Source organism: Eurosta solidaginis, chromosome 1 (assembly GCF_040869045.1).
Source record: "Eurosta solidaginis isolate ZX-2024a chromosome 1, ASM4086904v1, whole genome shotgun sequence".
In the NCBI taxonomy this organism is placed as follows: Eukaryota; Metazoa; Arthropoda; class Insecta; order Diptera; family Tephritidae; genus Eurosta; species Eurosta solidaginis.
In genome coordinates, this window is record NC_090319.1 from 310,083,051 (window position 1) to 310,096,899 (window position 13,849).

General features: G+C 32.0%; 1 protein-coding gene across 8 annotated transcripts in view; it reads right to left on the bottom strand.

Annotated features, from left to right (window-relative positions):
* Positions 1–429: 429 nt before the first annotated feature.
* The window catches only part of drn (doctor no), an 84,175-nt gene continuing 70,755 nt past the window's right edge, over positions 430–13,849 (bottom strand). For all 8 annotated transcript variants that reach the window (XM_067761508.1, XM_067761510.1, XM_067761506.1 and 5 more), the window contains 2 exons: positions 8,218–8,386; positions 430–6,122 (listed from right to left, as the gene is read on the bottom strand). In XM_067761508.1, the coding sequence (XP_067617609.1) occupies positions 5,974–6,122; positions 8,218–8,386 (318 nt within the window). In that variant the 3' untranslated portion in view covers positions 430–5,973. The remainder of the gene's footprint in view (positions 6,123–8,217; positions 8,387–13,849) is intronic.

A 13,849-nucleotide genomic window follows, 5' to 3' on the forward strand; every position in this document is an offset into this window, starting at 1 on the left:
CATCACTTTCTTAGGTTGGAAACACCGGTTCAACTTCAACTGAAATAAGTTGTAATTCGTAATACCAAACAGGGGTTGAGTTGTTTTAATTACAACCCAACTAAGTTGAGTTGTATACCGTAACAGGGGCATATGATTTGGAGGTGGACATAGCCTGGCTCATACTTATACAAGTGTTTCGGTAGTTAGCAGCAAAGCAGGGGGTCGGGTTTTGGGGAGTGTTATCGATGTTGATGTTCCCACTTAGCGTCAGTTATCACGAAGAATAATGAAAACTCGACCAACTTTGCTTAGGTGGCTAAACGTCAATTAATATATGAATGGACTACGTCTGCTATATATAATTGAGCATCAAAATGCATATTACGTAATTTTTATTAATATAATTCATTCATTCATTTATTCATCAAATAATTACAGTGATTGGTGTTAGGTTTATTTTTATCAATTAAATTTTTATTTACGCATTTATATTTCCATCATACACATTTGTTAAAGTATTAAGAGTTCATTGTTTTGTATTCTCTTGCTTTATTTATTTATTTATTTTTTTGTTTATACTCATATTTACTTTTACTCACTTAAACCAATATATATACTAAGTAAATTATTTGTTAAGTTAAATTAATTAAATAAGCAAAACGCTGCTATTCTCGCTCTGTGCTTTATTGCCCATTCTCTTAAAATAAACGCGCAGTAACAAGTGCCGTGCGCGTTTCAAGAAAAAAAGCAACAAAAAACCAGCAGCAAACAGTTTTTTAGTATCTTTTGCCCATCTATCAATTATTTATTAGTTCACCACATTTATTAAACTTATATAAAATTAGATTACATACAGACATGTTTAGTATGTCGTCATCGTCGCCGTCAACTGCAAATTCACTAAATATTTTACATTAACTAAAATTAATTTGAAGACGAAATTATGTAAAATATAAACTAAGCAACTAAGGGGTGTAAAGTTGGGCATGGGTGGGAATTTATTATTGAGTTATATATATTGCGAAAGACTTTTATAAAGAAACAAATTTGGAAGCGTACAAAAGTGGACTAAGCAATTGGTTTAGCGCATGCGCATATGTTAGAAATTCTTCTCAGGTCCTGACGCTTATGAAACGCTAAATTACAAAGCTTTGATTTGCACTTTTTAAAAATGTTGTTGCTACTCTCCCACATTCAGTGTGCACCTACATTTCTATATTTGATTTATTTCATGATAAAAACATCTCCAAGGTATAACCGTTTCTGATATTATTGAAGTTTCAAATTTCTCAACTACACACATACATATACATATATTTATGTTTTTCTTAAACAAAAAAAAAAAAGAAATATTTTATTTTGTTTATTTTTTGATTTCCTCTTGTTCTGAGACTGATTTTTAAATTTTATATAGTGCAATAACTTCAAAAAAATGTTGGCCGACCTGGAGAGAGAACGTTATACCTCGTAGGTGTTTTTATTAAGATTTATTTTTAATTTTTTTATCAAGCTTTATTGTTTTTTTTTTTTTTGTTTTAGTTTAATGCTTCATGTTTTGATGCTAAATTTGCTGCTACACCGCGCGCTGCACATATTATAATCTTAGATTTGATACATTAGGGTGGCGCGAAATATAATAAAAAGTAATGGGCTTTTTGCTGTAAGTCGATTGCGATTCGAAAGCTGTCAAATTACATTAAAAATGTTTCCCCAATTTCGTGAGAACTTTCTTTCAAATAGAGTAACAGAACAAAGGAATGCATCCTGTATGCATGCTAGTGCTTATAAAATAAAAATATTTTTGGAAGACCAAGCTTTTTTCGTCTGAACTGTTTGCGTGTGCTTTTTTTGTTGTTGCGAAATATATACCATTATATAAACTCGAGTTTATGCCGCAATGTGAATGCCGTATTAGCTCCGTACCATTATCCTCTTTAAAAGTGTTTAAAATTCATAGCTCCATATGCTCGAATAAATTAACGATGCAAAATCAGTGACACGATTCATATCATTAAGTTTTGATATTCGCACAGGATTTTCGGAATTCGTGTTTATACTTGTTTGATCCAACCATTTTTTTTTTTATCAAATACGAGCATTGCTTCTAAAACAACACAACTTCGGCAATTTCGAATAGTGAAATAATAATAATAATAACTAAATTTAATTTGTATGCTTAAAATTATAATTTCAAACAAGATTAAATTACGTACAGAGTTACATAATACACCATATGTTTCTAAACAATAATTTTTGTGAGTGTTCAAAAATCAACTACAAACCTTTTGTCATTTTTTTTCAAAAATAAATTGAAAATTAAATTCGAAATTTTTTTTAGCATCAAATTGAAATAAGATTTCATACACGAATCAGTGCGATCTTTTTTCGAAGTATTTATATATTTTTCACATAGTAAAACAAGGTAACATCAGTAGCTCGACTTAAAATTTGTTCAGTGGCTTTATTACAATTGCGAAACAGATTAAACTACGTACCAAGTGCCGCAATTTCATATCGAAAATGAACTCGAATTTCTTCGAAAATATTTCCGAAAACTGGAGTAAAAAACTATTCAAATTCAATCCGAATTGGGACGGTTAAAGTTTTCAAAATGCAAATTCGAGTCAGACAAGGGGTCTTCAACCGCAACAATTTTTAACGTTTTCGAATAGTAATTGATGGCTTCGAAATTTTTTTGGAGTATTGTCATATTTTTCACATCGTGAAACGAGGCTTACTTGCATTTTAAATGTATTTGCATAGAATAGTCGTACGAATAGTGTTACATACTAACTACACTTGTCAAAAGCGACTTTTTTCTAGCGTTTTCGAAAATAAAACAAGCGATTTTGTGATGATAAATAAAGTCGAAAATTAACATATTGAAAATTTGCCATACTTTTATTGTTTTTGGATTTCTAATAAATAATTTAAATTGTTTTAAATTTAAAAAAATATGTACTGCCATGCATGTGCACAAAAATAGGTTTCCTTAACATTGATGATATTTCGTAAGCCGATTCAAAAATAAATTTGCTTAAAATCCTATTTTGCGAATATGTCACTTTAATTTTCATAATGAAATCTTAGTTTCGAAATTTCTGATTCCGAATTTCGAAATTACTATTTTCTAAGTTCAAAAGCATGGTTTTTGTTTTCGAAATTCGAAAATTTTATTCTCAATGTTGAAAAATTAATTTAAATAGCTTTTCGTTTCAATTTCAGTTAGAACTAACTTTTGAAACGAATCTGAATATATGGTGATAGAGCGCTGGCCTAAATTGAAATTAAATAGCACATCCAAATAGAATAAACTTTTGAATCGAGTGTACGGAATGAAAATTCGGTTTAAAAAAAAATTGCATCTGAGTGAAATTTGATTGGAAAAAGTTCGGTTGCAGGGTGACTAGCAAGAACAAAAATTTTTATTAAAAATCGCCAAAAATTGTTATTAAATTTATGTTTGTCAAATCAGCGATGCCTCTTTCGCGTTAAAAAAAAAAAAAATAGTCGACAGCTTTCGCCTCGTGGTCAAATAATTTCATTTTAAAAGTAACAAATTACACTAACAAACTAAAAATATTTTTTATTTTACGTTTCGCACCACCCTGCTAAAAAAAAATTGTTTTTAAAATTTGTTTATATTTATTAATTTGTTAATTATTAATATAATTACTTTAAACAAATTAACTAAACAACATGAAGTTGATTTCTATTACATACATATAACAATAAAATTACAGTTCTACGCTTTTAGTACTGCTTGCTTTTTTTAATCAACGGTACCTATGTATATTTATATATTGTTTTTGTAAAGCATTAAACAAGGAAAAATTAAATAATATAGAATTTAATTATTATCATAGTTTTGCAGAAACTAAATAACGCTTAAAAAGTAAATCGGGCAAAAAATTTATATAAATTATAGATGTATGGACGAAAAAAAAACCAATATTAAATTTTGCATTTTTGTTTTTTGATTATTAATTTTGTGTGTGTTTAGCTTTTGTTTAAAGATTAAGAACAAATTGTGTTTGTGTGGTGAGATAGAAGAAGATAATCTTATATATAGCTAAATCAGTTAAAATATAACTTTTATCGCTTTTTCGCCGCCCACTCCTTAAAGCGTAATTCAATTATTTTGTATATAGGTAATATGTATAAGTATATATTTTTATTAAATTAAATTAATCCATTTGCATTTACTCTCATTAATAATAATTACACTTATATACTCTTTCTGCATCATCGACCTTCGCATAAATTTTGTTGTTTTTTTTTTTTATATTTTTGATTTTTTATGTTTTTTACTCTCGCTTACCGCTTTACTATACACTCAATTTATTTTTTGTTTTTATGTTTGTTTTTTAATTAAAATATGTCGGTTACTCCTGCACGCAATTTTTAATAGTAAACTAGGTAAAATTATTTTTGTTATGCGTTTTTTTCAATTTTTTTCTTAAATTTTCTTAAGTTGTGTTTTAATTGTTACTTTTTTAGCTCATTTTCTGTCTCGCCTGTGTTTTTTCGTTTTTTTTTTTTTTCAATTCTAATAATAATATAATAGTAATATTATTAATAATAATTAATATTTGTTGTTTTTTTTCTACTATTCGTTTGAATTTTTCCTCATTTCGCTTGCTGGAACTGAAATTAGTTTAGATACATATTGATAAATTTCCATAGCGCCGTTTATTGTTTTTAGATTTCTAATTAATAATTTCATTTTTTTTTTTAATTTAATCTGAAATTTCTTAAACGCTAAACTGCAGTCTAGCGCACAGAAAAGGCTTCCTCGACGGAGGTCCTACCACTTCGTAAGTCAATTCGAAAATAAATTTGTGAAGTCGCATTTTGCGAATGTGTGAACTCATGTTTTACATTTATTTGTTACTTGCGACATTCCTATTTTCGAGATTCGAAATTATGTTTTCTGTTTTCAAAACTCAAAATTTAAATTTTAAAAACTCAATATTATATGCTACAATGTTTCCTTATTTTTACAATTTAAATTGTTTTTGAATAGTGTCTTCGAAAGTGTTTTGAGCATATTCGAAACAGTTTTGCGAAAAGTTCAATAGTTTAATCTGAAATTTGTTTGAAGAATGAGATGAAGATAAAAAATTGGATTTCGAATAAATTTACTTTCGCAGCGAGTTACAAAAAGGAGGGCCGTTGAGTTGACGTTATTATGCTGCCTGTTTGCTGTTTATATTTACATATGCGTGTTGTTGTTGCGATCAGCTATTCTCATTGCATATGCTTGCATTTCTGTTGCTGATGTCGTGAGATTGGAAATCAAGTTCGAAAATATGTTGCATCTACGAAAAACGCTAAAGATGGTAACGAGGTGTGTATTTTTACTGTTCTTTCCACATCCACCATTTTCTGCAAGTTACTTCGTAGAAAAAGTCATCATACAGGTTTTTTACTCTCTCCCAACATTAACGACATTAGCCGCCTTCAAAATCTTCCACATTTTTAAAACACAATTAAACAATTTTTTTTCTTTTCGTGATTTACACTTTTTTCTTCGCCATATTTAAGACGAATTTCGTCAGTATGTTCCAGCATACATTGGCCGATTTATGAGTGGCGCGTGAAGCTACTTCATCCTTTGATTGGAGGCGGTTGCAGAAAACTGTGCTTCGTTGCACGCAAAATAATCCTGTTGAGTGGTGATATATGAGTGCGTGATTGTGTGTGTTTGTGTATGCCTATATATAACTGTAGTGTCCACTTTTCAAATTTTATGATTACTGCCTTTTATGTATGTAAATTTAGTGATTAATTTTTGTTACTGAGTTTTTTTGTTTTCTTTTCCTGCTGCATTTTGTAGTGTTGTTGTATATATTAATTATTATTATTTATATTTATATATAGTTATTAATTATATTATCATTATTATTTATAATTAATTTTTATGTATATATTTAATATTTATATTTATATATATATATATTTATATTATAAAGTTGATGGCACAAAAGTTCAAATTTTTTGTATTTTTTCGCCAACTACCACAGGATTATTGCGTCGAATTTCTTGGGCCCCATGTTCCCGATAGTTAAATGTGCAGTCGTGTTTGTCGCTGTATCTATGTACGGCGCAGTAGAGTCCACCACATCGGCATTGGAAACCTGTGAATGGGAGAAGGTGAACATTTTATATATTTTTCAAAAGTAGACAAGGATATCATATGATAAAAATGTTAAGCATATATATCAACTCAATATAGAAGAGCGAACGATCAAAAACAGACCCGATACTTAATTATTTTAAACTAATTATTTAATTACTTTAAATTATTTATTTCAAAGTAACAATATTCCGATTTTCAAATTCAAAATACATACACATTTGGTCGAAATAGTTTTGAAAAGCTGTTTTGAGTGTCTTAAAATACTATGTAAATAGTCTTCTCCACTTTCAAATGCCAGAACGAACCTATCCTGTCGCCTTCGCATATGATGGCAAAGCTTATACTTAACCAGATTATGCGTAGCGTGGTTTGATTGACCACGGTCTTTAACTGGCGACAGCAAAAGTGAAAATCGCGATAGTCCAGAAACCCCCCTAACATAACTATTTCGACTGGGGACTAACAAGTGGAAACCGACAACTTTACGAAATATCAAAAGGTAAAGCTAGATAATAAACTAGTCTTCTACGACCACTTTCAAGAAACTTGAGGTACATACTTAATATTGAATCTGAGTGGATCAATAGCAAGTAACAAAGCCGTGTATTCGAAAGTTCCTCGTTCCCGCGACTCTGGTACGCCGGGCAGAAGAAATAAGACTTCATGTAGCTTTAACCAGGGTCTAAGATGTAGGGCCGCCGGGAACTGCTCTAGCTTATTGCACGGTTTCCGAAGACACTGTATCAATGGAAAGCACGCGTTTAAGACCTCAGTGCACAATATGGTAGGGATATTAATACGCTAGAACATACGATCGGACGCTAGAACATACCGATCGGACGCTGTAAGAGCTATGTAGCAACAGTGCTGTTAGACAGTGGACCAGGGAGTTCATTTGCGAGTTGGAGTTATGATTAAAGTGGCCAAATAGAAATGTACTTTCCAGCTGAACGAATTTTCGAGGAGAAACACTGCTACTTCCGTTGATCTTTCAACTGTATAAGGTTGAAATCCATTTAGATACAGCGTAGACGCCGTACGTTACTTTTATCCGGTACTTCAGGAACTAGCACCTATATCCGACTATTTTCTGAAATCAAGCCCCTGTGCTCTGCAACTCCTTTGCCTAGAATAAGTAAGAGTATCCGAAGTTCAATTCTTTGGCGCTTACATACCTGAAGTAATGCTTAAAGTGATCACATATCACAGGTAAGGTTCTAGTGAGTATCCCTTTAAAAGGTGAAGGCAGCTCTACACTTTTGTTGTTGTTGTAGCAGTGATTCTCGACGGTTTCTCTACTAGAACAACTGTACGACGCTTCGCTATCCGCGCAGACCATAAAGCGCTTCTCCATTCAATCCAGGATGTGGGAATTGATTTTTATACATTAATGCTTACTTTCTTTCATATTTTCTGATTATAAAACCAGCTTAAGATTAGTAAAGTTTGTGTTCAAGATATAGCTCCAGTTAGCGCGAACTTCAACATGGCATAAATCTTTCAAGGACTTAAGCCGAATTTATGTAAGCAGCGCAGATCAGCATCAATTAACGCGATGATATTCGCTCGTAATATCCTCTATACAACTATCATGAAATTAATTGCCCAGCACTGTAAATATCGCTGCATAGACTCCCACAGGTGGTGAGAAGAGTCCGCCTTCCCTACAAGATGTACGATCCGAAGCCCGTATGCACAAGAACGGACTCAAAGTCGTTAGCGGAATTCAGAAGTCCTGTATGTTCAATGGCAGAAACGTGCGGTTGACAGACAATGCATTGATTGGTTAGTATGGGCTATCCCCACACTCCTCAATCCTTTTGCAAATACAAGCTCAAGAAATTCATATCCTAGTCGATTGGCCAGATTCTATTTTAAAAGAGTTGAGAGTTAGTCAAGTTCGTGCCATCGAATCATTTAATAAATACTGCTTTTTAGCCTTTTCATCTTGAACGGTATACGAAACAAATAAACCGGGATCGTTTTAAAGAACGAATTCAGAACTTTGCTAATTCGGAATGAAAACTTTATTATTTTGTATACTACTTTTTCTTTTTTAAGTTTACTTTTTCCTATTAAATTAAGCAACTCACCTGTAAGACCAACTTTCTTACGACATTCAGCACAACGATTCTTTTTCTTTTTTGCATCTTTGTCTTCCTCCTTATCTTTGTCATCTTCAGCTGATTCGGAGGATGTTGATGGACCGGCAACGGCAGCAGCTTCGGTGCTAGGTTTAGCTGCGCTTTCTTCGTTTACTTTCTGAAAAGATAAAAATTTAAAAATAAATTAAAAACAATTGCTTCAGAGCAAATAAAAATAGTATTTAAAATATTGTAAGGTCAAAAGTATACTTTAAGCTACGCTGACTCTTTCCGAAAATCATTACAGTCAATGAACTAGGTCCCTTTTTATCACACGCAATGTATAGCGCATATAGCGTATCTGCCATGAAAAACTCAGTGAAAACTCATCTGCCTTGCAGATGTCGTTCGGAGTCGGCATTAAATAAGTAGGTCCCATTCCGCCAATTTGTAGGAAAAAAAAAATAGGAGCACGACGGAAATTGGAATAGAAGCTCGCCCTAGATCTCTTCGGAGGTTATCGCGCCTTACATTTATTTTATTTAATGTATAGCGCAAACCACTTCAAGAACATTTTAAAATATTATACTATTGCACTGGGTTGGTTAGGGTGGCACGGCATTCAGTATTCAACGCTGTTGATTTTTTTGTGCTACATACTATCAATGAGAATCAGCGCATTTTAAGGTGGCTAACAGCCAAAATTCCTTACAACTAATGCCAAATTTTATCAAGCTAAATTACAAAATAAGTAAAAAGTCGCTTGCTCAACTGAAATGTGGCAGTGCAATGCGCCCATGAAATTAAATTAACCCTTCGAATATGTTGTTGAGGTGATTATGTACGTATGCATGTACACCCTCAGGTACGTCTAAAATGGATTGCATCTAGGGTATGAATGCAACTTTAATATCTATTCATGTGACTTAAAATGTTTGCTTGTTTTAGCCCTTGACAAAGAATTGCAATTAGAAACAAGAAATTTGTTTCCCATGCAGATCCCTTTAGAAGCTTAAATAGATATGTCAAGCTCTATTACATAGTTGATTACTGTAGCTTTTAGCTTCATAACGGCGACTATGCGGAAGATCTCATCTGAGGCCTTGGAAATGCGATTTGAAAGCTTTCAAACCACGTTCATTTCATTTAAAATTTCTCTCGAATCTAGTTATATAAGAAGGGGGTCAACGAGGATAAATTATGATAAGAGACGTCGCTCGTTACTCGCCGCCATTTGTTCCATGTTTTCTAACAGGTACATAAAATGTAGTCTATACATTTTCGTGGGATATTTGTGTTTATTTTTCCGACGGTAGTTAATTAATTAATTAATTATCTTTCCAAAAATCAAAGTTGCATAAGGTGCTTACACCACATGGATAAATGTGAGACAATTCAAAAATGTCTCTCTTAGAAAACATTCGGCATAAATTTTTTGATTTCCAGCGGGTTATTCGCCACTCGTAGCAGACTGGTGGCTCTTATTATATTTATCCTCTTTGCTTGGGTTTCTTGTTCGAAAACGTTTAAACGTAGTAAAAGGTGGAATCATGTCAATTTATTGGAAAAAATAAAAATATTGTGCCGAAAATGGTCTATTGCAAATTTTAATTGTACTTATACTGAGATAAGGCGTTATTGAAACATATGTTGATATTAAGCATTTTTAAAACACATTCTAATTTTCAACGATTTAGATATGATTATGAGATAAGGGCTTCCTGAAAAAAAAAACACTAAGACGAACAAAATTCCGAGATATGGCAGTCTTCAGTCGTTTGCTGATAAAAAAATACACTTCTTTGATATAAAAATTTATTTTTCATAGAACCAAATTTAACAATTAATAATAAGCCGAGACAGAAAAATGCGGAATGCCTCTATAAAAACTGACATCTGCGAGTAAAAAAAAAAAAAATAGCAGCAAGAATTATAAGGAAACTTTATCAGTAATTTTTTCCGTTAATTTAAAAAACGAAAAACTATTAAAACTTAAAAAAAAAATGTGTAAACCAATTTCAAAAGCAAACTCGTCAAGATTCAAAGTTATTTTAAAAAGATAAAATTTTATTTTATAACAAAAAAATTATTAATCCAACAATTGTTTTTGTTTTTATCGGCCTATTGATAAATGATTCAAGGTTCGATTCGAGCTCAAGGCCAGAACAATAATTTTTTTCTAATGATAATTATTATTTTTTTTTTTTTTTTAATTTTTCTAAATTTGAAAAATTGTATTTTGTTTTTGGAATAGTAAGTAGAAAATTTTTCAGACAACCTGCCATAGCTGCGCAGATAGATCCATTTCGAAGGGTGCTAAGCCTTCATCATCAGTACGCTTTAGGCATGCTGCGCTCACCATTTAGCTATACAGCGGTGGTTTGTTTGAATGGCAAATTTGCTACTTCTATTCCTTTTTACCAACTATATTTATTTAGTGTTGCGCCATCTGGTGCAAATCACTGATAATGCTGGATTTTTGTTTATTGTCAATTACTTTGTTTGACATTCCCAAGTGCTCATGGTTTATTAACAATTGTTTTTGTTTTTATCGGCCTATTGATAAATGATTCAAGGTTCGATTCGAGCTCAAGGCCAGAACAATAATTTTTTTCTAATGATAATTATTGTTATTTTTTTTTTTAATTTTTCTAAATTTGAAAAATTGTATTTTGTTTTTGGAATAGTAAGCAGAAAATTTTTCAGACAACCTGCCATAGCTGCGCAGATAGATCCATTTCGAAGGGTGCTAAGCCTTCATCATCAGTACGCTTTAGGCATGCTGCGCTAACCATTTAGCTATACAGCGGTGGTTTGTTTGAATGGCAAATTTGCTACTTCTATTCCTTCGAAATGGATCTATCTGCGCAGCTATGGCAGGTTGTCTGAAAAATTTTCTACTTACTATTCCAAAAACAAAATACAATTTTTCAAATTTAGAAAAATTAAAAAAAATAAAAATAACGATAATTATCATTAGAAAAAAATTATTGTTCTGGCCTTGAGCTCGAATCGAACCTTGAATTATTAATCCAACTTTAAAAAAAGCTTTTTCGAAAATATTGGAAATCTCGCGACATTTAAAAAAAGAAGTTTAGAAAAGGAAAAATAATGAATATTATAACAAAAAATTTAGTAAACCAACTTCAAAACGACTTTCGAAAATATTCGAAAACTTTGTTTTTAAAAATATTGATGAAAGTTCCCCACATTTTTTATTTAACATTTTAAGAAATTGGGATATGCAGTTTTGTAGCTCAATTCAAAAGTTTTTGCGAAAAAACTCGAAAGTTTGCGAAGTTTTTAAAAAATGCTCATGTTAACCAACTTTAAAAATATTTTCGAAAAAATTCGAAAACACTTTAAGCTTTCAAAAATACTGATTAAAAATTTACCACATTTTATATTTCACATTTAAGAAACTGCATATCAAAGTTATTTAGTCCAGTTCAAAAACTCCTCCCAAAAAATTTTAAATTTGCGAAGTTTTCAACAAAATATTCATGAAAATATCCCAGATTTTGAATTGCTTATTAAGAATCTTAGGCACACTTGCAGAACAGCAAGTTAATTTTTTAGCTCAAAGTTAATTAAAAATTTTCAAAAATGTATGAGTTTAACTCCTCATGTCACGTTAACTACGGGTTCTGCAAGTGGGCCTTAGAAATCTTTTTGGGTATGCAGTTTGTCGTTTTGAACTGACAAAGTACAAGTTTGAAGAGACGATATCTTCTTGAACTACTAAACAGCACAAAAGCCGAATACTCATACTACAACACAAACTCTAGACTTGAAAGCCGCAAATTTTTTAACAAAATGAGTTTCAGTATCAATATCAGATGGGTGTTAAAAGAAGCGGTCGAGCAGATGGGTGGTAGAATAAAACAGCTGCATACTTTGTTTCAATCCTATGTGAAAATGAATACTATAAACAAAAAATGGACGCATAGGCATGGGCTGAAATAGATACCTTCGTACTTTAACTTCTTTTCTTACTAGAAAAGGTGGGCCAAAACTCAGATATTTGTATATAGCTCTAAATATATTCGAAGATCCAACTTTCATCCTGCCTAAAACATATAAACTTTAAACAGACCAAACAATATTGTACCATTAAAAAATATCATCACAGGATTAACTTAAAAAATCGAAAAACGAAAAAATTACTTATGGATCAATCTCTTGAAAAAAATGGTATAGTGTCAATAATCTAGCATTTGGAAGTGTTTGCCATTTTTGAACACATTCCGAAATACATATGTAGATATTTTTTTTCATAGGATGAATTTATAAAAATTTCGCCAAAAGGTACAAAACATTGTTCATTTTATGATATTCAAATATTAACGGAAATTAAATAGTATTAAATTTTATTTTATTGGCCGGTGGGGTTCAAGTAAATACCATATTTTCCTTATCTAGTAAAATCCCTGAAGAAGGTACAAAAGTGCAAAACGCGTAAGTTTTTGAAGGTAGACATTTTGGTTGAACACTATAGAACCAAAAACACAGCCAATGGGTCGCATTTTATGCTTTTTAACTTTACTTTGGACAAAAACTCAAATTTTATACCTAAATAGTCAGAAGCTGATTCGCTTACAGGTGCCCTTTTTAATTAACACGCTTTTATTAGCTTGGCCTGTATGTAGCGGAATCTTTGAGCTTAATTTTCACCGGTTTCTAGAAGTCTGATTAATTTAAAACTTTGCATACGTATCAAGGACCGATGACAATGCATTACTGTGATGGTGTGGTGACATAAGGTCAACGACCATAAGGTCAATTGGCCTTATTACCACTTTGAATGGCCATAAGTTTGATTGAAACTTTGCGCACATATCAAGGCTCGATGACAATGCATTAATTGATGGTGTGTTGACATAAGGTCAACGGCCATAAGGTCAATTGGCCTTATTACCACTTTGAATGGCCATAGGTTTGATCTGCCGACCCTTGGCAATTTCGGCGAAAGACCGCGTCCAGCCTCCCTGCGTCTTGGCCCTTTTCGGTGCCGTGGGGTTGGATTCATCCATGGACCGTGGCGTTTCGAGGTTTCATCACTCTCGACTAAAACTTTTAAAATTATTTGAACTAAAAAATTAAAAATAAATAATAGTTTAAAAAAACTAAAAAACACGCTTTTATAGCAAACCGAACTAAAAAATAGAAAATAAATTTCAATTAAAAAGAGTTTATATAACAGTAGTAGAAGGTTAAACAATCGTTTATAGTTAATCACCTCAAAATAAAATTATAATAAAATTTAAGTTTTTAACGGAATAATTTAATTCAGAGTAAAAAGCGTGGGGTGCATTTGACTACATTTCATATCTTTCCTCTCAGATAGTTGCCAATAGAATGATTGCAACATTCAATATCAAGCACCCCACGCTTTTTATAAAAAAAAATGTAAGGCGCGATAACCTTCGAAGAGATCTAAGGCCGAGCTTCTCTTCCAATTTGCGTCGTGCTCCTCTTGATTTTCCCTACAAATTGGCCGGACGGGACCTACATGTTTTATGTCGACTCCGAACGGCATCTGCAATGCAGATGAGTTTTCACTGAGAGCTTTTCATGGCAGAAATACACCCGGAGCGCTTGCCAAACACTGCCGAGGGGCGACCCCGCTTAGAAAAATTTT